Here is a 22,329-nt window from a genome sequence, read left to right as displayed (position 1 = left end):
CCGGACGGTTAGCTAACGTTTATATCGGAGAGCAAGGCGGTACACCCACGAAGCAAAAGAGACTGGGTCGGCCAGCATCTGCTCACCGCTGTGAGCTATGTATATGTGTAACGACATTGCCAGGTACAATGTCTGCGCGAGGCTGGAGGTCTTCCTTGGATCCGGAGGGCTCGTAGAGTAGATTAATAGAAGCTCGCATCATCAAGGCACGCGGCACCGACAATCCACTCGATGCCTTGTGATTTCTCCAGCGCGCAGCGGGTACCGTGTGCCTGCAGAGAAGCTCTAGTACCGATCCGCTGGCTGTTCGGCACTTCAAGGCGTTTGTTGACTGGCGCTCGCATGCAACTACTTCAGGTCCCTGGGGAGCTGAATCACGATCGCCCCGGGTTCTAGCGCAAGTCAGTTGACCCACAGAAACAACCACAAGGCCGGTCAGGTCTATTTAAACCCACCACAAGCTTTCACGCGATCTCACACAGACAGAAAGGAATCTTTAAAAAGGCAAAATTAGGACGAGAAGGAGGAATAAGTTGAAGTTGATGACGTTGAATTTGAACCGCCGAAGCTCCCGTCGCCTTCTTTCCACGTGATGAGGCGGTGGCTCAAGTTTGTATAGGGAGAACAAACAGCATTGTCAGGATCAATCAAGACCTCAGCTTCATTATTTGTTATTTGGATGAGATGAAACGGGGGTGAGGAGGAGTCCATGGCTCAGAGCAACAAAGATGAGATGGAGAGCTTGGAGGCGTCGACAAGGGCTCTTCTGGACATCGCGACTCAAGATGAAACAGCAGAGAGCTTCTCGTTCTCACAGAAAGAAACTGAGATTTTAGAGCTCTACGACCGTGTTTTTGAACTGAAACTGGAAGAAGCACTGTTGAATCATGGTGCGTTTGTGTTTTATGGCCAACTTTATCTATCTGAGCGTGGGTGCTAACAGGTTAGTTGTGCAGAACTCCCTGAAGACACCGAAATGGGAGATATTGACGTGAAGCTAGCAGAGGCAGAGCGCGAACTGCTCGAGGTTAGGGCAAGGGTCTCGGTTCAGCGAAAGGTTGTTGAAAGCGTTCTCATGACTGAGCCGAGCCTGCAGGCAGTTCACTCAGCGCCTTCATCACCGCTTGACAGGTATGGTTTCTTCTTTTATCTGGTAGCCCTATCTAGCTTACTGATTCTACTAGGACCCTTCTTCGGCTTATCAACAAGCGAGATATTTTATCACTCGCCTATGAGAATATGCTGACCACACATACTACCTGTCTTCGAAAGCTATCCAGTGCTGAAGTCTCCAATATCCAAAACATCAAACAGAATCAGGAGCTGGTCCAGTCCCTGCTTAAGCTGACTAGCAGTGAGAAGTCGGCGGATGAGGAGATACCAGACCTTGAGTTGAAGGAGGAACTAAATAGCTTAAAATCTGAGAACAAACAGAAAAAGGCCCAGTGGACGCGCATAAAGCGCATAGTGAGTGCTTCGATCGCTGCAAGCGGAGTCGACTGGGCCAGCGATGAGAAGCTTGAAAGACTTGTCCTTGATGATGATGAGTTTGATGACGTCTGATCTTGCGCACGACTGTCATTTCAGATGATTCTATCCAATTTCTGTGGGACTTGGCTAGATGAGAATTAGTCTCTCATCATACCTTGGATGGAAGCCAGGGCATACACTTCTTGAACATGCTACAAAGGGGCCAGACTATAGGATATTTGTCCATGGACTGCTCAAATATTCCTCCGAGCCGCTAGGTACTCCGCCCACCTCTTCTCTGAGACCCTACACTCAAAATGCAATGCTCTAAGGGTACCTACAAGTCCACTATGGAAGCCCCCTTGGTTCGTTAAGCTGATGGCTGGGCCCCGAGCGCAGTTACAGCTACCAAGCACTGAACTACTACTATAGCTCCACGGGCCTATCGTCTATCCACGAAGCCTCAATAAACCAATTCACTCAATAGATATCAATTCAATAATATCGCTCTTGCATGTCGTCATATTACATAACTTAACTTATATTACTAAGCATAAAGTCACGTGCAATGGTTATCTTATCGCTCTGATGTGAACGCGAAATATGGAAAATGAGAAAAGCGCGTCGAAACGTCGAAAAATTGCCGACATCGAGACTATCAGCGGCAGTCAGTTACCACCTAATATCATCTCTTTCATCGATACACCTAAGGATACCTTAAGAATACTGCTCAACGAGGTTGTCATTTTATTCCCGGTTATGATTGCGAGCTTTATTTAAGCTACAACATGTTCGCCTTCCCACAACCTGTCATCCCCCAGCCACTTCCACGTCCTTTCGGTCAATTCGGCACGACATTTGCATACTCTATGTCGGATCAAGATACCCCCTTATCGCCAGAAAATAGAGGTCATTCAGGTACAAATCAACTTGACTCAACACCATTCACATTCTCCCTATCATCTCCGCCGCACCCGGGCTCCACACGGACATCCAATTCGCGTTTTGCACAACGATATGCATCATCTATAGCCCGGCCTGCTGCACGGGTAGCAGAGCGGCAATCTAGAGAATCCCGACGGGATAGCTTTCTGAACAAAGTCAAACGCAGTCGGCAGTCGGATCAGTTCGAGGCACGGAGTGACCAGATTCAGAGAAGTGACTTTTTGGAGCAGAGGAAGCGGTTTGAAGAGGAGATGGCGAGGTCAGGACCTCAACTCGATAATATAGAAGAGGATGAAGGTGATGACTATGTAGATGCTTACCCACAAGAGGAAGATGAAGGTGAGAGGACGGTGTTATTTTTTATGACGCTCATTGGACACAAGGCTAATTTCTACGTATAGATGTCGACGAATCTCTTCTTGAAGATTTTATTGCCCAGGAGGAGAATGAATACATGACATTAGCTGAAGATATGCCGGACAGCTGTGCTGCTGAAGAGCCGCTTAATAGCGATATACTCTACGGTGACATGGAAGAAGACGGACTTTTAGTTGATCTCATTGATCAAATCGAGTCTCAGTCTCACCAACAGATGGATATGTCGGGTACTTGAAGCAATTCTGGATATTCCAGAAATTTTCCTTTCGGATTAGCAGCGTTGCGGTAATGGTGGTGGGTTATTGTTGATCAACCCAAGTTACCGACGGGAACGAAAAGCTTCCTGTTGTCAAGATATGTCGGCTATGGCCATCTATAACTGCGGTTATATTTGTATATGAACCCTCCACGTTCAAGATGCAAGAAGGTTCCTTTTTTTTTTTCTTCTTTTTTGGCAAAGGCGACATATCAAGACCTAGCTTTGCAACATTCACATGTATCAAAGCTACTTCCTGAAAATGCGTGTCTACACAGACAGCTAACATCTCATTCCCTTTCCTGCCCTGTTGGAAATAAACCGCGAAGATGGCTAGTGAGAGGGTGTAAATTTATGTACAGTACACTGACAGTTTTTGATATATGGAGGGAAATGGGCAGTATTGGTATATTAAAAATTATTGCTGCGCGCACCCTTCTTGACCAAGTGCCTGGAGTTTTGATTCGTCCATAAATGGAGCAGATATGAGATCATCTGGAGGACTTCCAGCGGCTTGCATCTAATGAATAAGTTAGAGCGAAAGACAGTCACAGCAGAAAGACTCCTACGTACCTTTTGCATCTTCTCCCAAATGTAAGCTCTGTCCTCGGGTTTTTCATCTGAAAAGTTCTTCTCTTCGAACTTCCGAACAATGTCAGATACCAAGGAAGCCTGCAATTCGTATCTCTCTCGATCTTCCTCCCCTATCTTTTCCTTGTTCTCTCTCAACCAAGGACCGAACTTGTCATCAAGTTCCTTCAAAGGTTCATACAACATCTCCTTATTCGATAATTGCTCCATAATCCCCATGAAAAGCTTATCGAGGTTCCCATCGTCTCCCTCACCAGCACCAGCAAGACCGCTGCTCTCCATTGCCTTGAGAATTTGCATCAATACGTCTTCATTCCCGCTTTCGTTGACTTCTGCGGTGGCTTTGTCACCTGACTCTCGCATTCGTTCCATCGTCTTCTGAATCGTTTCCTGGAAGTTATCTTCCCCTTTTTTTGTCGAGGGCGATGGCTGCTTCGCTGTGCCTGATGCTTTATCTGTAGTCGTTTCCATTCCAGTTACGCCTTCTCCGCCTGTCATTAACTCCTCACCCATCATAAGTTTCATCACATCTGCCATCGTAAATCCTTTCTTCTCGAGTTCTTCTGTCAGCGCATTCCAGTCTTCGTTTCCGGGAAATTGCGGCATCCCTGGTATATCGTTTGTTTTCTCCTTCGAGGAGTCTCCCTCTTTTGTCTGCTGCCCGCTCGCATCTGTGGGGAGAGCGCCCATCAATTCAGCCATCCCAGCCTCTAGTTGTTTTAATAGGGCATCCTGGTCGGCAGCTGATAGTTCTGAATTTGATTTTTCTTGCTTTTCCTGAGACTCTGGTATTATCTTGTCTTGCACGGCTTGGGAGGTAGTCTTTGTCGCGGAGAAGTCGTCCAAAACATCTACCAAATAGTCAGCATTTTCAAAGACTCCAATATATATTTATACACATAGCTAGCTCAGCGTATGGATTGGCGCTCTTACCATCAAGCTCTTCCCAGTCTGATTCCTCTTCCTCCGCTTGTGTGGGCAGCTCGTTCTTCACCTCCTCGGGTTTTGATGGCTGGGCTTCAGCGACTGGTTTGGCTTCTTTCTCTGCAGGTATAGGCGTGTTTGTGTCGGCCATGGTATATGACAGCTCTCCAAGGTAAATATAGGACTGATCTCGTCAAATAAAAGTATTCTCCCGGCTCTAGTTTGCTGTTGTATTGTTTCTGGCCGTGAAACTATGCAGGCCAACTGCTGTAAATATGTTTAAAATAGGTTGTCGGCAGGGATGTTCTTCTCTTTCAAGTGGCGGCCCCTCCTTCGTGCCTCGGCTCGAATCACTAGCCTTAAACCCCTGGCACAGCAGAAGGTAATTAATTATTTAACTACAGCTTGTGTTACAACAATAGAAGCGGCCACTGGATTGGTGCTTTGTTTCATTCATTGCTAACTAACGCCATAGGAATATCCACATTGAGATCTGAGGAAGGAAATGACCCAGAGAGATTTATGGTGGCCTGATATAAGGTCCATATAGTAGATAACTATATATCGCAAAAGACGCCTGTCAAATCATTAAATGTGCATGCATTCGTAACCAACAGGATGGTTCGCGTGTCATATTTAGAGCTGTCGCCGGAGCCAACATAGACAAGTCTATGTTCGGTTAATGGACCATGACTTCGGACTGTTGCTGCGCTTCCGCGGCCTTGGGGTCGGACTGATTATTGTCAGCGGGATCTCCATCGCCCATTTCGACGTCTTCGTCACCGTCGCCCTCGTCCTCGCTCTCACTACTCTCTTCTTCCAAATCTTCACTTCCGGCTTCATCATCGTCTTCATCTGCATTGCCCTCGTCGGCAGCGGGACCCTCAATTTCCATGCCATCATTGTTCGCTTCTTCTCTATCCAACTCTTCCAGTTCCTTCTCAAGTGCGGCCTGAAGCTCTACCTCCTCAGCGCCATAAGCTGTGCCGTCATCATCAAGTGCATCTACATCTGGCTGGTCTGGGGGATACTCTGCAGGCGCAGAATCCTCAGAATCCCTAGTTTCAAACAGCGCACATCAGTATCTAACCATTAAAACATACGGAAACGAACAAAAGTTCAACACAAGTTTACCATTTGATCGCAAACCGTGTGACTCGAGGCTTCTTCGCTAGTACATTGCGTACAACTCTCTCGATAATCGGTTTGGTCGGCGGCTCGGCATTTAATTCTTCTGAGTCGTATTCATTATTGACGTAGTATCCAACTCGAACAAACTCTCTACCATCGTAGCTGCATGTAAGAAGGATGACCGTGACTCCTAGAATCTCTGATGTAGGTATTCTCTTTAAATCTGGAGGATCGGCCTCAAATATAAACTTGTTGACACCAACTGGGATTGGGCCGACTAATAGCGAATCAAGTTCCTGGTCATACTCAGACCTAATCAGTCAGACTTGCGTGCTCTCCCACAATCGCCGTTCTCAATGTCAGACTTACGAAGTCGCAGAACCGACGTAAGTCAGTTTCCACTCCAGATCTAGAAATGAGCCGATTAGAACAAAATTCAAACAAATCAAAGTATTTTTCACCAGAGGGTTTATCTATCACACCTTTTTGTAGTTGTTCCAGACACTCGAATGTGATCTCGAACTCGTAAGGGGCGGTAAAGGGGGCCGGGTTGTTCACCACCCGTACACCAAGCAGCGAAACCACCGACATCTCGAAGTATGTGCAATCCCTAGTCAAGTCAAAAGAGCCAAACAGTTCTATCACACTGGCTCGACAGGAGAAGCTGGCTGCTGTCTCCCCGGGGCTAAGTATCTCGTCGCGCTGCGCTGTGGCGGGGGAGATCGTTCGTTATGCGTGAGGAAAGCGGGTTTTCTTTTCTTTCGTCTCTCTCGATGCGACGCGGAAAACCAATTTAGCAAAACTAAAAGTCGCGTCTAGATTAGTAAGATTTATTATATAATGCTTATATAAGGAACCTTGTATCACGTGATGAAGCTCGGTGGCGCATTCAAGAATAGCAAAAGGTGATACAGCAGATGTGTAGCAGTTTGTGCAGTTTTCTTTATGAAAGCTATAGGAGATCCCGGCAGGAGAACTGAAATGTAGCGATTAATTCCTTTGTGTCCTCGTTTCGCGCTCACTGCTGTCTTTCACTTCTCCACGCCTTGGTTTGCCCGTCCTATCAGTCACGTGATGTGACCAAAGAACTTCCGAGCTTTTTTCCTGACAACCAACACCTGGAAGGACGCTTACAAGCTTGCTCGAAGTTTTCACCAAACAACCACACCAGCCTCTTACAGACAGCAGGTAGCCCTTCCTCTTCCTCGTTGGTTTTCGCCCATTTGCGCCGTTAGCTGGGAAGGGGAAGTTTTTTTCTTCTTTCTCCTAAAGGTCGGTAACGAACGCCTGCGATTTCATTTCACGTTTCGACTCGAGCTAATCAAACCATTTCTTGCTCCTCCAGACAGAGAGCACAGGAAGAAAAAAGAAGGACACTCGAATACCCGTTTGCCATCTCATAGAGAGCAAACATGGCGGAGGAGGGAGCTGAACAAGGATACCTGCAGTCTCAAAATTTGAATACAGATGCTGATGCCGCAGCTGGCTCAGACTCGGACGACTATGATCCTTCTGAAACAATTCAAGAGCAGTTTCCTGCGAATATAGCAGCTTCAAATTATAATACGATTCCTCATATGTCTCCTTTTGCCAGCTCTTCCACCTCAACCCCTGCTCCAGGCGCGAACTTGCCTGAAAGGATGCCTGGGGAGTCCTATAACAACAATGATTCGACCTTTTCACTTCCCACGTCTGGGGCAGAGCCCAAAGGTTCTACCACAATATCCCAGATTGGTGTCTTTGAGGAGGGATCAACAGGTGATGAAGATGGAGGGGACGCAGAGTATGAACCGCCAGCTGCGGCCTTATCAGCTCAAGTTCAGAATTCAATATCTACTTCTGCAGACATGTCTCAGCGCTCTCTTTCTGAAAATATAAATGAACCTGTTTCACATTTCCATGTACAACAGCAAAATATTGCTTCAGATCAAAACACTCCACCTGTTTCCATTAATCTTCCTGCTTCCGATTCCCACGTTGCTTATAATGTGCAGAACGATAGTGCACCTAAACCAATGCAAGGAAAATCAAAGACCCCAGGACGATCCGCTATTCAATCCGCGAACAGCTCCCTACCTTCCACGCCGCCAGTTGCTGCAGCCGCCTCTAGGACCCGTCTGCCGCATGACCGAGTTGGCATCCTGGAGGACAGAATAAAAGCTGATCCTCGTGGCGATACAGATGCATGGCTGGAATTAATTAGCGAACATCGCAGCAGGAATAAGCTTGATAGCGCCAGACAGGTTTATGAGAGGTTTTTCAAAGTCTTTCCATCAGCGGTACGTTGTTAGCCTAGTTTTATCTTCGTTGCAATTATATCAAACCTCATTTCTAACAATTTGCTAGGCTGAGCAATGGGTCGAATATGCCACCATGGAGTCCGAAAATAACGAACTGTACAAGTTGGAGCAGATATTTACTAAATGCCTTTTATCTATTCCTAATGTCCAGCTTTGGTCGTTGTATTTGGATTATGTCCGCCGTCGTAATAACTTGACCACCGATACCAGTGGCGATGCACGACGAACCATCACGTCGGCCTATGATCTTGCACTTCAACATATTGGCATCGATAAGGACTCGGGTAATATCTGGGTTGATTACATCCAATTTCTCCGTTCGGGGCCTGGTAATATTGGAGGTTCTGGTTGGCAAGACCAGCAGAAGATGGATCTTCTGAGAAAGGCATACCAGCGGGCAATTTGTATTCCTACGCAGTCCGTCAATACTCTTTGGAAAGAGTATGATCAGTTTGAGATGGGCCTTAACAAGCTAACAGTAAGTGGAATACCCTAGACTAGTAGTATATTATTAGGGATTTGCTAACTATTCGCTTAGGGGCGCAAATTCATACAAGATAAATCTCCCTCCTACATGACAGCGAGGAGCTCTTATACTGAACTTCAAAACATCACCAAAGAACTTGTCAGATCATCACTACCCCATCTACCTCCAGCCCCAGGGTATGAAGGGGATTTTTCTTTCTCCAAGCAAGTTGAAATCTGGAAACGTTGGATACAGTGGGAAAAAGATGACCCTCTGGTTCTCAAAGAAGAGGACTTGGCTAGCTACAAGCAACGAGTTCTATACGTCTACAAGCAAGCACTTATGGCATTACGATTTGTGCCAGAGGTGTTTTTCGATACCGCGGATTTCTGTTTCCAGAATAACATGGAGACCGAAGGAAATGACTTTTTAAAACAAGGTATAGAAGCAAACCCGGAGAGCTGTCTCCTTGCCTTTAAACGTGCCGATCGACTTGAGTTATCCTCAGTTTCGGAACAGGACCCTAAGAAACGTGGTACCCTTGTCAGAGAGCCTTACGACAAGTTGCTTGACGCACTTTATGAATTAATAGCCCAGGTGCGAGCTCAGGAGGCAACGGATATTGCCAAGCTCGAAGAACAAGCTGCACAGGCAGAACCTGAGCAGCCAACTCAGCTCGAAAATGATGATGATGATGATGACGAAACGGGTAACCCGCCAACTCAAGAAAGTGCCAAAGCGAAGGAGATTGAGTCGGTGAAAAAAGATTATGCCGCGAAAGTCGGCGTTCTATCCAAGGCCATATCCTTTGTCTGGATTGCGTTGATGAGGGCAATGCGCCGTATCCAAGGGAAAGGCAAGCCCGGTGAGATTGCCGGATCCCGTCAGATATTCGCGGATGCGCGTAAACGCGGGCGTATCACCAGTGATGTTTATATTGCCAGTGCCCTGTTGGAATACCACTGTTACAAGGACCCTGCCGCAACCAAAATTTTTGAGAGAGGTGCAAAGCTCTTCCCAGAAGATGAAGTATTTGCTTTGGAGTATCTCAAGCATCTGATTGATATTAATGATATTACGAGTATGTTAACTTTCGCGTTATCTCAGTGAATAACTCCTCTCTAACTTATCGTTATAGATGCACGGGCGGTTTTTGAAACCACTGTTCGGAGACTTGCCTCAAATCCGAAGAATGTTGCCAAAGCCAAACCCATTTTTGCCTTTTTGCATGAATATGAATCCCGATATGGGGATTTGGTACAAATAAATAATTTGGAGGCCAGGATGAGAGAATTGTTCCCCGAGGATCCTTCTCTGAAGCAGTTTTCCCACCGATTCTCCGCTCCATCCTTTGACCCTACCACCTTCCAGCCGATTCTATCACCAAGCCAACTAAAGCCCAGAACGATTTCATCCCTCGAAGAGCCCAGCTCTCGGCCCAGCTCACCTTCTATCCGCCATCCAACTAGCAACACTCACTCTCCTAAACGATCCTTCCCCCTTGACGAATATAGTGACGAATTAAACCGGCCACGAAAATTCATCCGTGCCGAATCTCCGCTGAAAGGAGCCGCCGGAAGACGTGAACAGCAGAAACGACTACAGTCCAACGGCTCTAGTGGTGGCCCGACTGCTGCAAGGAAGCAGCCACAGCAGCCACCTCCTTCAGCAGGACCCCTACCTAGAGATGTCGTATACCTTCTAAGCATCATTCCTCCAGCCTCTACATACGACGCAACCAGGTTTTCACCCGAGATGATGGTGAATCTCCTCCGTCAGATCGAGCTGCCTTCCAGTGTATCACAGCTTCGACTCCCACAGCAAACTGGTGCTGCCTCACACCAGTACCCCCAGTATGGTATGTTATAGCCTAGTCCCGCCATCGTCCCTGCAAAGCGGCGATTAAACTAACTGAACCACATAGGAGGCTATCGTCCAAACGTATAGGATTAAGGCAACATAGCCACAACTCACAGGCTCTCGTGTGGCGGGAGATGTATCTAAAAGTGCATGGATTGGTACCACTTGTAACATAGCCGTTTTTTTCTTTCCACCTTTGGGGATCTATTTGCATGATAAGGACTGCGCATTCAACTAGAGCTCGAGTTACTTAGGGCAACCTAGACTGGCTTATTTTATCTCAATTAATCACTTTGTCCACTATTAATTCAGTGTCTCTGCTTTTATCTTCGCTTTTTACGTATACAAAAAAATTAGAGTACAGGACCTCAACATTAAACGATGACATCTACGCTTACATCATCAGGAACCCGATCTCTGTGCTAGTCCTGATACAGCCTAAATGCCAAGAAATTATGACGTCGCTCGCCTTCTTTATGCGCTTTAGCTTTTTTTGTCACCCAAAAGGTTATTAAGTAAGCATCGATATAAAATGCTCCAGGGCCAAGTTCCGATCTTTGGTTTGCTCGTCATTCCATCACCAACTCCCCGTCATCTTCACACTCGAGTTTCACACGTTATACAGCAGAGAAGGAGAACAGTTTTGGCCGACAGTGCTGAAATATGTCGGCTTCAAAGGACGTAGGCTCTGGCGTTCCTGCGTCTAGCAAGGGGTCTTGGGCTACCTTCCTCAAGGTAACGAGTTCCCCGCTCCCCAGCAACAATACCCATATAGGAGCCTAGTTAATCTAACAGAAATCCATAGTCCATTGCTTCATTTAATGGCGATCTATCCTCTCTTACAGCGCCCCCGTTTATCATTTCGTCTACCTCCCTGGTCGAGTTCTCTGCATACTGGGCTGAGCACCCCGCCCTGCTAGTCGCACCGTCACGCGAGCAGGACCCTCAGAAGCGTGCTCTGTTGGTTTTGAAGTGGTTCCTTAGTACTCTACACCAGCAGTACTGCAGTCGAAGTGAGAAGCTGGGAAGTGAAAAGAAGCCATTAAACCCGTTTCTGGGTGAGCTATATCTAGGGAAATGGGCTGATGACGGAGATGTCGGCGATACCCTTTTATTCAGTGAACAAGTGAAGTATGCAGACGTTCCTCCCCCGAGATAATGCCGGACTAGCATTTCAAACTTTGACTTGCTAACATTATACTCTGTAGTCATCACCCTCCTGTTACAGCGTACGCTATCGAAAACCAGAAGCATGGTGTCCAGGTTAGTTACCTCGCTCACAGTACTGACATAATGTTTTGCTAACGTGAGATCGCCGGAGGAATAGCTACAAGGATATAATGCTCAGAAAGCGTCATTTTCAAATACTATCAATGTTAAGCAGATCGGCCACGCCCTTTTGTCCTTCCCGACCCCAGGTTCCACTGAAAAGGAGACTTACCTCATCTCACTGCCGTCGCTGCACATCGAGTCTTTGATCTATGGAACGCCATTCGTTGAACTTAACAAGTGCACTTATATCACTAGTTCTACAGGGTACATGGCCAAGATTGACTATTCTGGTCGCGGCTGGCTAAGCGGCAAAAAGAACAGTTTTTCTGCTATCCTGTATAAGCAAAGTGAGGGCGAAAAACGTCCTCTGTACACTGTCGATGGCCAGTGGTCAGATTCGTTCAGTATTAAGGATGCTTCGACCAAAAAAGAGATTGACAGCTTTGATGTCAAGAAGTTCAAGACCACCCCCTTGACTATTGCTCCCATTGAAGAGCAGGATATATATGAATCCAGACGTGCATGGAAGGATGTTGCCGCTGCAGTTGAAAAGGGGGACATGGATGCGCTATCAGCAGCTAAATCGAAGATCGAGAATGCGCAAAGAGAGCTTCGAAAGATCGAAGCTGAAGAGAAGCGGGAATGGGAAAGACGGTTTTTCAAGCGCATCGATCTAGATGGCAGTGAGGGCGACAACGAAGACAACACGGCCTTCAAGAATCTGCTGAAGACGGTTGGCTTTGGAACTGACGGCTCATCATCAGCATGTAGCTTCATTGATTCCGACAAGACCGGTGGCGTCTGGAGATTTGATTCTGCTCGATCCAAGGATGCAAAGTCGCCGTATCATGCCGATTCTGCAAAGGGGGTCGGCCTTGCTGTAAGCCCGCCTACCGCCAATTAATTTTTCACCCTTGAGAAGGTGTGCAGCACACCTTTTCAACATGAATTACGGCGTATCGTCCTTTCCCCTTGCATTACATATTAAAGCCTTGATGTCTTTCATTTTCCCATTGGGTTTGCCCCTACTATAATTGCATTCCATGGCTGCGGGAGCTGCTGTAGGGTCATTATTATGAGTTCATTCTGTCTATTGATTCTATTTTAACATTAGATAGAGAAGAAATAGCGCGATACAATGAGCATAGAACAGACTTTTCTGTTTCTTCATACATCATAGAGGCCGCCAACCGTACATTAGTAGATCAAGCAAGTGATTATCATACCAGTCATACCCGTTCATCTAGAGGCAGCTCCTGAAAGTGCCCCTGGCCATCGTCATCCAGTATCCATTTCCCACTCCCCGACTTATTCTTGTTCTTGCGCTTGTTAGCCTTCTTCGGCTTCTTCTCAAACTCACTTCCAGGTCCGACAAGGAATCTACCGGGATGGAAGATGTTCAGTGCAAACAGGGCTAGGAACATGGGGGTTGCATCGAGGATATAAAAGGCTGCTTCGTTTGTGGCGATGGCTGAATGAAGACCTCCCGAGTACTCAACTAGTCGATAGATGATTCTTATTGTGATCAGAACAAGAGTTGCATAAACGGTGTACAGAAGAGGCCTCCATGGACCATTGGAATGCTCTGTCTGTTCGACGATGGCCATCTTGTACTGGAACCGAACCGCAAGACCAATAAATATTAAGATGAAGAGCTCCTGAAGGCCAATACCTCCCATATCTATGCTCATGTTAGGGGGGAATTGACTCGTTTGAAGAGTTAATGAAGCAAACGTACAAAGGTTGATCCCGATCTTGATAGAGCTTGCAGAGTCTGAATTCAAAAGACTGGTTGAGGCTCCCTGGGTGAGGAAAGCAAAGATATCCAAGCAGACGAAGATGACCGTCAGTCTCCTGGCTGAGATACCAAAACATCTCTTATCAGGGAGGAAGAAGTGCACCATCCGCCCAAGAACCATGTAGACATATGCGTTTATCCATAGGGGAGCTAGGGCAATGAGGATATGATGTGGCAGGCCGAACCCCTTTTGATATATATTCTTTGCGCCAGCTGCCCGTAGGCCATAGGCAATGGCTTCCCATGCGCCGCCAACTATGATGACCCATGAGAACGTCTATATGAAGAAACGAGTCAGTTTCGTTTGCAACTCGGATGGGATAGAAATGAAAGGATTTTGCTGACCTTCTTGAACGTAAAGGCTTGTATAATGTGGCTTCCTGTGGTAAGGAAGAAGAGCACAGCAAAGAGAACCGCCGGTACGAATGTCGGACAATACTGCCATGTCACGTCATCGTTATTGATAAAATCAACTCCTTCACACGAAGACATCATGGATGCCTTTCAGGGGTCTATACGGAAACGTGTATTGGTATCTGAGGATGATTCCATGGGTACAAGAGTGGGAATGAAGTTGAATATATATATACGTCTTCTCGTCCACCATAATAGTATCTTGAGTCCATGTCCATCTTTCAATATGAAATCCCATATAGATAGAGTGGTTACGAATGAGTTTCTAATTCTGGAATCAGTGATCCCTTCGAGGGCCGCAGAAAAGTCTTGTATCAATCAAGCCCCAATGCGAGGAATGCGAGCCAATCCGACGAGTTCCTTCGAGCTCTCTCCCCTGGTCGAACAGAATGCTAAGAGCTTCGCCCATGCTTAGCTAGTGAACGTGGTTCTGGGTATCAAACGGACAGGTTCTCCCCGAAGGATCGAGATAGAGCCAAAGAGCAAGTCCACGCATGTTGCTGTCGTCAGCTTCTGGGCACTCGATGCGGCTGCTGCGACTTTGGGGCTGGATCGCATTCCTCGTATCTGCAAACACTAAAACTTGAATCCCTCGCAAGTCGTCTGCGGCCGATTCAAAATGGGGCGCGATTCGTCGGGGGAGACGTAAGCTGGCCGGCCGAACTTGATATCGAGTCGGCGATGCTGGGATGCTATCTACCAATGCTGGTGCTGTACGTGTAGCAAGAGTGGAAAGGGTCAACTCGGTTCTCAATTTCCTAAAGATGCAGCAAATTGAATGCAAGCCATGCAACTAAGGGGCTATCAGGGTACAAGAGAAACGAATGAAAACAACAGCATTAGAGTAAGATATGGTGGTAATGGTACAAGCCAGCTCAGTTTTGGTCACTGATGACTGACTGATATAACGACTGAACCCGACAACAGAGAGGATAATACCACGGCAAGACAATTTCTTTTTATATCCCTTCCATTTTCCTTTCCCTCTGCACGAAACGAATGACGCCTGGGAATTGATCTTCCTCTGTCCTCTTTGCCCTCCGTCCCATTCAAGTTGATTAGCTGTACAGTTCGAGCATTAGCAGCCGAACTCCTGGTGAAAGAAACACACGGAGAAGAGAATGATTAAAGCGCGTAGACAAGTCCAGCGGTATCACGCCATACCAGAATGCACGGAAGAAGCCAAAGCCAAGTTTGAACTGGTGGTTGTGTCTGTCCGCAGGAAAGCAATGCACATTGCACTCCGTTGGCAACACGCCCTTGAAAAACAACCTCAATATTGATTTGGATGAAAGGGGCCCGTAATGCAGACGAGCAGAATTTGAAAACAAAAAAAACATCATTTGATTGGTTTAAGAGAGAAGAGGAAAAGAGACATTCACAGCCAGGGCTCCCAGGAAAATGGCAAAGAGAAGATGAAAGTAAGAGAGAAAGGAGGAAAAAGGTAATATAGGCATCGCGTAAGAGTAACAGAGAAAAGAAATAATAAATGAAGAAACTGAAATAAAAAACAACAGAAACAGCAACAATCCCATTTCCCCATTCCCCAATCGCAAAAAGAGATAAGTGAAAGGTTTCAGGTCAAGTCAGCGCAGAATAAAGTACGGAGTAGAGTTAGGTATGCAAGTGTGCGAGAGTAAGAGAGGAGGACAAAAAAAAAAAAAAAAAAAAAAAACAGAGTGAAATAATAGTAATAAAAAAAGGTCCACCAGTTCCCATAGTTATTTCTTTTCCATTTAAGTCGTTTTTCATTCTTTTCGTTTCTCTTCGTTTTTTTCATTTGTTTTTATCTTTTGTGGTCGAGAATCTCCTCAAACGTTTCCCTGGGTAGTTTTAAGGCATAGCATGGCATAAAACATGACTCTGATGCTTAGTGGCCATAGTTTCCACCCCAACCACCGCCGCGGCCGTTGTTGCCGTAGTAGTTGCTGCCAAATCCAGCACCGTAGTTGTTGTATGCGGTGGCCTGATGAGTGGTACCAGCTTGGTGGGCACCCAGACCTCCTAGACCGCCATACTGCTGGTTGAGGTGAGGGTAGCCGCCAAAAGCTTGCTGGTTGGCTTGCTGGGCGGCGGGGACTGGGGGAAGGCCAGACTGTCCGGTGGTGGCCGGCTGGTGCGGTGCATTGTTAGCTGCAGAGCCAGGGCGGTTGACCTGGGAGACAGATGGGGATGGGCCACCAGTCTTCGAGGAATCGTAGGCCTTGGAACTGCCTGTCTCGTCAGCGCTGGTTGCCTGCTGAGAAGGGATAGGCTGGTTCTGGCCAAAGCCGGACTGAGTTCGACCAAAGACATCGGGAATGCCGCTGAATGCATTGGCGCCGGTGGACTGTTGCTGTTGACCATCGGCAGGCTGAGCGGAGCCGGCTCGTCCGTATGTAGCGGTGTCACGCTGGGGAGCAGCCGACTGGTTGAAGGCAGCGGTGTTGGCTGGGGAAGACTCATAGCCGAATCCGTGTTGCTGAGGCTGTTGACTGTACATTCCACCCTTGCCATAAGGGGCGTACTGGGTGCCGTAAGCGTACTGGGATTGGTGAGGAAGGTAATGCTGCTGCTGCTGCTGTTGTTGCTGCTGCTGCTGCTCCTCATATCGGCGAGCATCATCGTACATTGGACGGTTGCGGCCGTACTGGTGTTGCTGATGCTGACTCATTTGGTTCATGTATGCGTTGGGGTAGTGAGGGTTAGTGTAGTAAGGATAGCCGTAGTTGAATCCAGCATGCGCTCCCTGGCTCTGGGGCATGTGGTGTGATGGCTGCTGGGCAGACTGTACTTGGCCGGGAACAACAGGCTGGGGAGTGTTCTGGCCACTATTGGGAGCTTCAGCATGCGCATAACGGCCTGGAGGCTGCGAGGCGGGAACTTGAGGTTGTGATTCCGCTCCGCTGGCAGCGAATCCGGCACCGACACGCTGGCTGGCGGCAGGATCCTGAGGTTGGCCATATGCACTGTAGTAGTATGGGTTGCGGGACTGGTCAGCTCCGTAGAAGGCAGAGTAGTCGGCAGCAGTTGTGACGGCAGCAGGTTGGGATGGAATTCCTTGGTTGGAGAATGGTTCCTGGCTCTGTGGTTGCTGGGCCTGTTGATCGGCCTGTTGGTTGAAGATATCATATGGCTTTTGAGCATCACCGTACCGGGAGAAGTCGTTGAATGGAGTGTCAGCAGAGGCAACAGGGGCTGGGGGGAGGCCCGGGGCGGGTCGGGGGACAGTGGCGGTGGTTTCAGGTACGGCAACGGGTCTGGTGGAGGGAGGGAGAGAGGCACGGGGAGCAACGGGGGAGTGTTGAGGAGGCTGAGGGCGGGTTTCTGGTTCTTCTCGTTCTTCATCAATGTTAACATCGGTAGTAGATCCGTTCAGGCCCATGCTGCCAAACTGGACAGTGGCACGGTCCACGGCGTGGTTTCCGGGCATAACAACGGGTTCTTGCTGTTCCATAACACGGCGCTGGAAATTTGGTCCGCGAGCGGTACCGGCCGCAGGACCCTTGGGATAGGCATAGGAGGTAGCGGGGGTGCGGGCTTGAGGCTGTTGCTGTTGCTGTTGCTGTTGCTTATGTTGAGAGGCAGGTTCCTTTTCGATGTCAGCAGGAGATTCAGAGTCAGGTTGAGCAGGGGCTTCAGGTTCGGCAGGGACAGATACAGATGGAGGAGCTGGTGGTTGTTGTGGGATGACAGGTCTGGGCTGTTCGACTGGTTTTGGTACTGGTACTGGTACTGGTTGTTGTTGTTGCGCGGGAGCTATCGGTGGCTGTTGTTGTTGTTGTTGTTGTTCGGCATTTTCTTGTTGTTGGTCATTAGGGAGAAGTTCTGGTTCAGGTGCGGCAGTAGGAGCTGGTTCGGGGACACTGGGCTCCACAGGAGCTTCGGCGGGTTTCTCAGGTGCACTTGGGGCAGTGGGCAATGGGGGTTCCTTGACGGGTTCCGGAGCTGGCTTCGCAAACAAGCTGGCCCAACCTCGCTTCGAGCCTTCAGGGATCAGACTGCTCTTCTGAGTCGACTGCTCTACGGCAACCTTGGGAGTCTCCTGGACAGTATTCCATTCCGGCTGAGGCTTGGACTCGACAGCAGAGGTCTCGACGCCCGCCGGGGGCTCTACTGCTGAATTAGAATCCCAGCCATCCGTAGGAGTCAGATTCGAAGTAGTGCCGTTGGCGTGAGAAGGCTGGAGAGGCGCATGGGAACCAGCTCGTCCACCACGACCGCCACGGCCACGGTCCCCACGACCACGGCCACGCTGGTCGAAGCCTCCGCGTCCGCGTCCTGGTCTTGATGGGGGGATGTTCTGCTCTCCGCTAATAGGGTGGGCATCCTTGGACGAGGCCTTTTGCCGGGTGCGATCAGAGCTCTTTTTCTTTACCTCACCCCACTGGGAGACGTTTCCTATCAGATAACGGTCAGTAAGGGACCACATGTGTGTTATGGACATCTATGCAGAGGAAATGCACAACAAAGGCCAACCTTCTGTGATGCGTTCAATGGCCACTTCCAGATCACCGTTGGCGTCCTCGAGGGCAAAAACCAAGTCCTCATCCGTCCAGTCTGCGAAGAGCTCCTTTATCGTCGACAGACTGCCGGCATACTTCTTCTTCAGCTGGCCAATCTCCCCTTCGTCTTCGTGCGAGGTATCAGCAGCGGTCTCCTGGCTGGCCGCAGCAGACTTCGCTGCCGCTGTCGACCTGGCGCCGCCCCGGCCGCCTCTAGAGATGTGGCCACCCCGTCCACCACGCGCTGAGCCGCGCCCACGCGAGGCAGACGGCCTTGATTGCACCTCAGACATAGCTAAGGGACTGATGTAGAGAAAAGCAGAGCGTCAACGAAAGGGCGTGAGAGTCGAGGGACTGCAGAGATGCAGCAGGTCGTGTGAGGGAGAATTTTCGACGGCCAACAATCAGCCTGGGGCAGAGACGAAGCACAACCTCTCGCAACCAAGCGGCGGACAGAGGAGTAAGTTGGGAATTCAGAGGAGAATGACAACTGCGATATTTGACTGGAAGAGAAGAAAGAAGATGAAGCTGAAGAATGAAGATATTGGAAAAGCGACTTGGGAGTCTTTCTTTTGCTTCCAGGATGATTTCGTTTGCTTTGGGGCGAGTTTCGCGATGGACACGGAGAAGCTTTCTTCCGTAAGCGAGGTGATTGGAAGCCGGCCTGGGGAGAGACGGGACGATCATGAAGACGATGTCGAGGGCCGAGGACGAAGAAGAGGAAGACGACGATATAGCCGTGCAAGAGTATACAGAAAGGAGCTGAAGTTGGCGTTGGCGCTGGCGTTGACGGTCAAGGCATCTCGATGCGCTGGTAGAAGGACGACAACAGCAACGACAACGACGACGACGACGACAACGAGAACAAGACCAGACAGAAGACATCTACAGCCACAGGCACCATGACGATGAAGAGATACTTCACCTCGCTGGCAAGAAAGATCCATCCGCCGCTGCCCAAGACCTCCCGCGAGTCCCAGCAGCTGCTCAACCTGCTCACCTCGTCCTTCCGGCGGCATCTCGACAGCAGACACCCCCCCGTCAGCTCGCCGGACAGCAGCAGCAACCCGCCAGACGCGGCCGGCAGGGCTGGTGGGAGCAGCAAGGCCGATGCCCGGCCTACAGCCACGGAGAGACATCTAAACTCGATCCTCGAGCATCCCTTGTTCAACACAGTGCCGTCGACGCTGGGAGCCCGGGATATACGGAACGGGAAGCAGATACAAGATGACCCCCTCGGAGCGTTGGACGATGCCATGGCCTCCGGGAGGGCTGACAGCCAGTTGCTGCATGACTGTCTCAAGGCTCACAGGTCGTCTCTGCGTAGCATGTCCGATGAAGAGGCGCTTAAGGTGCTGAAGAAGTCTGGAGGCGGTTCACGCATCATCTCCTGGTTCATGGCCGCGGACAGTGAGTCCAAGAAGCGGTTCTTTGGCAATAGACACACCATGGCGCTGGCAATGCCCTATCTGGCTGTTGAGAGACGCCAGCGTACCGTGATTGACTGGCTACAGCTTGCTAGAGCCTACCGTCCCGCCCACAGACAGCCGAAGCACGCTGACGACGGGAGCTTCCTCGAGTTCAACATCATGTACGAGTACGTTGCTGCAGAAGTCAAGTACGGCAGAGGCGGGATCAATGATGCCCTTGCTTTCTTCATACGAGCCTCAGATGCCTCCTGGAGATGCGAGATAGTCGAGCCAGGCAGCCATGCAGTGCCTACATACCCTTTCCGTCCGACGGCGTACTACCTTGCCCAGTGGATTTCAGCTCCAGAGCATGCCTCAGCTGTAGAAAACATCCGGCCGGAGCTGTTCAACGCTTTCTATTCCATTTGTCTCTTACTTCCGAACCGGCTCTGGGCTGCCTTCTTGCCCGTTTATCACCCCACTGAACCTAATGTCACGTCCTCGCTTGAATATATCCGGAACTATAAGAGGTCGGATCGTGATAACATCGAACGCTTGCTCCATCTTTCGTTCCGGCTGGCTTCGTTGTGCCTTGAGCAGAAACAATACGCTGCTGCATCAGAAGTGATCAGCTTTACCAAGGACCTCCTCCCGGATGATACGGCAACCCAGTCTACCAACAGGCAACGGCAGCAGAAACAACAAAGCCATCAAGTGGTTTCAGCCAGTGACCTTGTTTCCAGGCTATCGTTTACTTGAATGCCCACGCACCCGGGGTACTTTGTCCCCCTTTGTCTACCCAAGTCGCCGATGCCCGAGGACGTGGTAAACCCGTCCCGTTATTTCATCATCTCCGGGGGTTATTATTACGATCCCCTACACCTGTGGCTCTGTTAGACACCGCAGATACTCCACAAGACACGAACTAGAAGCCTCCAGCCTCAGTGGCGAGCCGTTCGTAGTCTGTTACTAAGAACTGCAACGCTGCCACTCAGCTTCTCCACGGAGAGCTCTACCTGTACAGACTTCGTTTGAAGCCATGTACATAGCTCAGTCTATGCAGGGCTATGCCGATTTCCATGCTGTTTCAGCATATGTCTTTTTTACAACCCGGATCGACTCAGCCCGGTGTCCTGCCAACGGCAAGAAAACTGGCGTCATCCACGCACAAAGAGCCGAAGCAAGGAGAAAGAGATGGAAGTTACCAGTTGAACCTCCAAAAAAGGTAGTGAAAAATTCAGTGGCATTATGTCATAGACTCTGCTTGCTTCCGTTTCCACGCCCTTTGAACCAAGGGTCACAGCTGTCATCGCCTTCTACGGTGTCTTTCATATATATCACCACTACCAGATTCCGTTGTTCTCTTTTCCTCCTACTTCCTCTTCTCAACCATACCATGGCTGTCTTCTATCTTCAGACACCGTCTCAGCTTCGTGGTCTGCTCGACAGCTCAACATCCTGCTACCAGCCAACCGAATAACACACGCAGCAATCTAGCAAATCAACCGACCGCACGGTTATGGCCAAATCATCCGGTCTGCCTACGTTCCCAAGCCCGTCAGCTTCCCAGGAAGAAGTGGATGTCTTCTTACACGAATGGGTAGCAACTCGTTGGGAAGTGCCCGTCTCCGACTCGCGAGTCCAGAATGTTTCATTTCACTTCAAGGGGACAGGCTCAACGCTATATTCTCTTTCACAGGAAGAAATGGAGACTTTGATGGGAAGCAAAGCACTAGGGGACTCCCTATATTACGCCCTGTGCTATGATTCTCCCTATGGGAGTGTAAGCTGGTGTCTTTCATTCAAGGAAAGGTGGAGGAGAGGAGTAATACTGACCCCAACGCTATCTAGGCAACGAGAGGCAAGTATGCCTCTGTCGTCTCTGGAATCTCGAATGCCGCCAGGTCCCTTGGGCCAGTGATCCAGGGCCCTTCATCATCATCATCATCATCATCATCATCGGCCTCACCGGCCCTCTCATCGGCTTCGTCTACCTCGATAGATGAGTCGTACGCTAAGCCACCGCCGCCTTCTATACGTCGTAGCGGGTTTCCGACTCGCTGCCTTTCGGAGAAGCCTAGTGCGCAGTATCTTAATAAGTTCTATGTGAAGTAGCTCTTTCCAAGTAGCTCTTCCGATACACTTGATGTACTCTGGTGCTTGGGCGTCACTACAGGGTTGATATATCCAGCACTTTGTGTATCATACACATCATCATCATACATCCACCAGCTCTGAAAACAACCAAACTCGAACAAATAAACACTAATATCAAATAAAAGAATATAAAAAAAAAAAAAATAACCACAACAACTATCTCTTAATATACTCCGTACTATCTTCTGTAATGAATGCTGGCCTGGCCTTGCAGCCCTAGAACTCACCACCGCCAGGCCGTCGCTGCAGTGGAGTTCGTGGGCCATGCAAGTCAGCAAGCCTCTCGTATTCATCGCCCGCTCGTTGGCTCGCCGCCTGCAGGGAATGAAGGCTGTATCCAGCTTGTTTTTTCTTTTCGATGTCTGGGGAAGAGGACGGGCAAGCTTGTTGTTGAACCGCCGAGGGCAAAAAAACATGGATCCAGGATGAAGGAGTGAACGGCCAACTTTGGGTCTTCTGCCACACAACAACATC

The 22,329-nt window shown here is 49.1% G+C and overlaps 11 protein-coding genes across 11 annotated transcripts; 6 read left to right on the top strand and 5 right to left on the bottom strand.

Moving 5' to 3' along the window:
• Nucleotides 1-709: 709 nt before the first annotated feature.
• On the top strand, nt 710-1,563 carry ARB_02890 (uncharacterized protein; the record flags this gene model as incomplete). Its single annotated transcript, XM_003010805.1, has 3 exons — nt 710-890; nt 957-1,131; nt 1,185-1,563. 3 exons carry the CDS (start codon nt 710-712, stop codon nt 1,561-1,563), a joined length of 735 nt encoding a protein of 244 aa, XP_003010851.1.
• Nucleotides 1,564-2,258: 695 nt separating this feature from the next.
• ARB_02889 (uncharacterized protein) lies at nt 2,259-3,028 on the top strand (the record flags this gene model as incomplete). Its single annotated transcript, XM_003010804.1, has 2 exons — nt 2,259-2,754; nt 2,817-3,028. The coding sequence occupies 2 exons, from the start codon at nt 2,259-2,261 to the stop codon at nt 3,026-3,028; spliced, it is 708 nt and encodes a 235-aa protein (XP_003010850.1).
• Nucleotides 3,029-3,092: 64 nt separating this feature from the next.
• On the bottom strand, nt 3,093-4,715 carry ARB_02888 (peroxisomal membrane protein receptor Pex19, putative; the record flags this gene model as incomplete). Its single annotated transcript, XM_003010803.1, has 4 exons — nt 3,093-3,351; nt 3,484-3,569; nt 3,623-4,491; nt 4,574-4,715. The coding sequence occupies 4 exons, from the start codon at nt 4,713-4,715 to the stop codon at nt 3,093-3,095; spliced, it is 1,356 nt and encodes a 451-aa protein (XP_003010849.1).
• Nucleotides 4,716-5,243: 528 nt separating this feature from the next.
• On the bottom strand, nt 5,244-6,286 carry ARB_02887 (uncharacterized protein; the record flags this gene model as incomplete). The annotated part of the gene is made up of 3 exons (XM_003010802.1): nt 5,244-5,622; nt 5,699-5,991; nt 6,065-6,286. The coding sequence occupies 3 exons, from the start codon at nt 6,284-6,286 to the stop codon at nt 5,244-5,246; spliced, it is 894 nt and encodes a 297-aa protein (XP_003010848.1).
• Nucleotides 6,287-7,107: 821 nt separating this feature from the next.
• ARB_02886 (uncharacterized protein) lies at nt 7,108-10,330 on the top strand (the record flags this gene model as incomplete). The annotated part of the gene is made up of 4 exons (XM_003010801.1): nt 7,108-7,974; nt 8,042-8,473; nt 8,534-9,542; nt 9,600-10,330. 4 exons carry the CDS (start codon nt 7,108-7,110, stop codon nt 10,328-10,330), a joined length of 3,039 nt encoding a protein of 1,012 aa, XP_003010847.1.
• Nucleotides 10,331-10,984: 654 nt separating this feature from the next.
• ARB_02885 (uncharacterized protein) lies at nt 10,985-12,497 on the top strand (the record flags this gene model as incomplete). Its single annotated transcript, XM_003010800.1, has 4 exons — nt 10,985-11,056; nt 11,127-11,452; nt 11,530-11,584; nt 11,649-12,497. 4 exons carry the CDS (start codon nt 10,985-10,987, stop codon nt 12,495-12,497), a joined length of 1,302 nt encoding a protein of 433 aa, XP_003010846.1.
• Nucleotides 12,498-12,822: 325 nt separating this feature from the next.
• Nucleotides 12,823-13,883, bottom strand: ARB_02884 (RTA1 domain protein, putative; the record flags this gene model as incomplete). Its single annotated transcript, XM_003010799.1, has 2 exons — nt 12,823-13,668; nt 13,737-13,883. 2 exons carry the CDS (start codon nt 13,881-13,883, stop codon nt 12,823-12,825), a joined length of 993 nt encoding a protein of 330 aa, XP_003010845.1.
• Nucleotides 13,884-15,675: 1,792 nt separating this feature from the next.
• On the bottom strand, nt 15,676-18,582 carry ARB_02883 (uncharacterized protein; the record flags this gene model as incomplete). Its single annotated transcript, XM_003010798.1, has 2 exons — nt 15,676-18,185; nt 18,264-18,582. The coding sequence occupies 2 exons, from the start codon at nt 18,580-18,582 to the stop codon at nt 15,676-15,678; spliced, it is 2,829 nt and encodes a 942-aa protein (XP_003010844.1).
• Nucleotides 18,583-18,772: 190 nt separating this feature from the next.
• On the top strand, nt 18,773-20,457 carry ARB_02882 (uncharacterized protein; the record flags this gene model as incomplete). The annotated part of the gene is made up of 2 exons (XM_003010797.1): nt 18,773-19,056; nt 19,122-20,457. 2 exons carry the CDS (start codon nt 18,773-18,775, stop codon nt 20,455-20,457), a joined length of 1,620 nt encoding a protein of 539 aa, XP_003010843.1.
• A 280-nt stretch (nt 20,458-20,737) lies between these two features.
• Nucleotides 20,738-21,178, top strand: ARB_02881 (uncharacterized protein; the record flags this gene model as incomplete). Its single annotated transcript, XM_003010796.1, has 1 exon — nt 20,738-21,178. One exon carries the CDS (start codon nt 20,738-20,740, stop codon nt 21,176-21,178), a length of 441 nt encoding a protein of 146 aa, XP_003010842.1.
• Nucleotides 21,179-21,545: 367 nt separating this feature from the next.
• Nucleotides 21,546-21,923, bottom strand: ARB_02880 (uncharacterized protein; the record flags this gene model as incomplete). Its single annotated transcript, XM_003010795.1, has 2 exons — nt 21,546-21,730; nt 21,851-21,923. 2 exons carry the CDS (start codon nt 21,921-21,923, stop codon nt 21,546-21,548), a joined length of 258 nt encoding a protein of 85 aa, XP_003010841.1.
• Nucleotides 21,924-22,329: the final 406 nt, after the last annotated feature.

This window comes from Trichophyton benhamiae (genome assembly GCF_000151125.1).
Source record: "Trichophyton benhamiae CBS 112371 chromosome Unknown Abenha-G-c-338d12.r1, whole genome shotgun sequence".
NCBI classification, from domain to species: Eukaryota; Fungi; Ascomycota; class Eurotiomycetes; order Onygenales; family Arthrodermataceae; genus Trichophyton; species Trichophyton benhamiae.
Note: the sequence above shows the minus strand (reverse complement) of the source record. Positions and strands in the feature narration are given on the sequence as shown.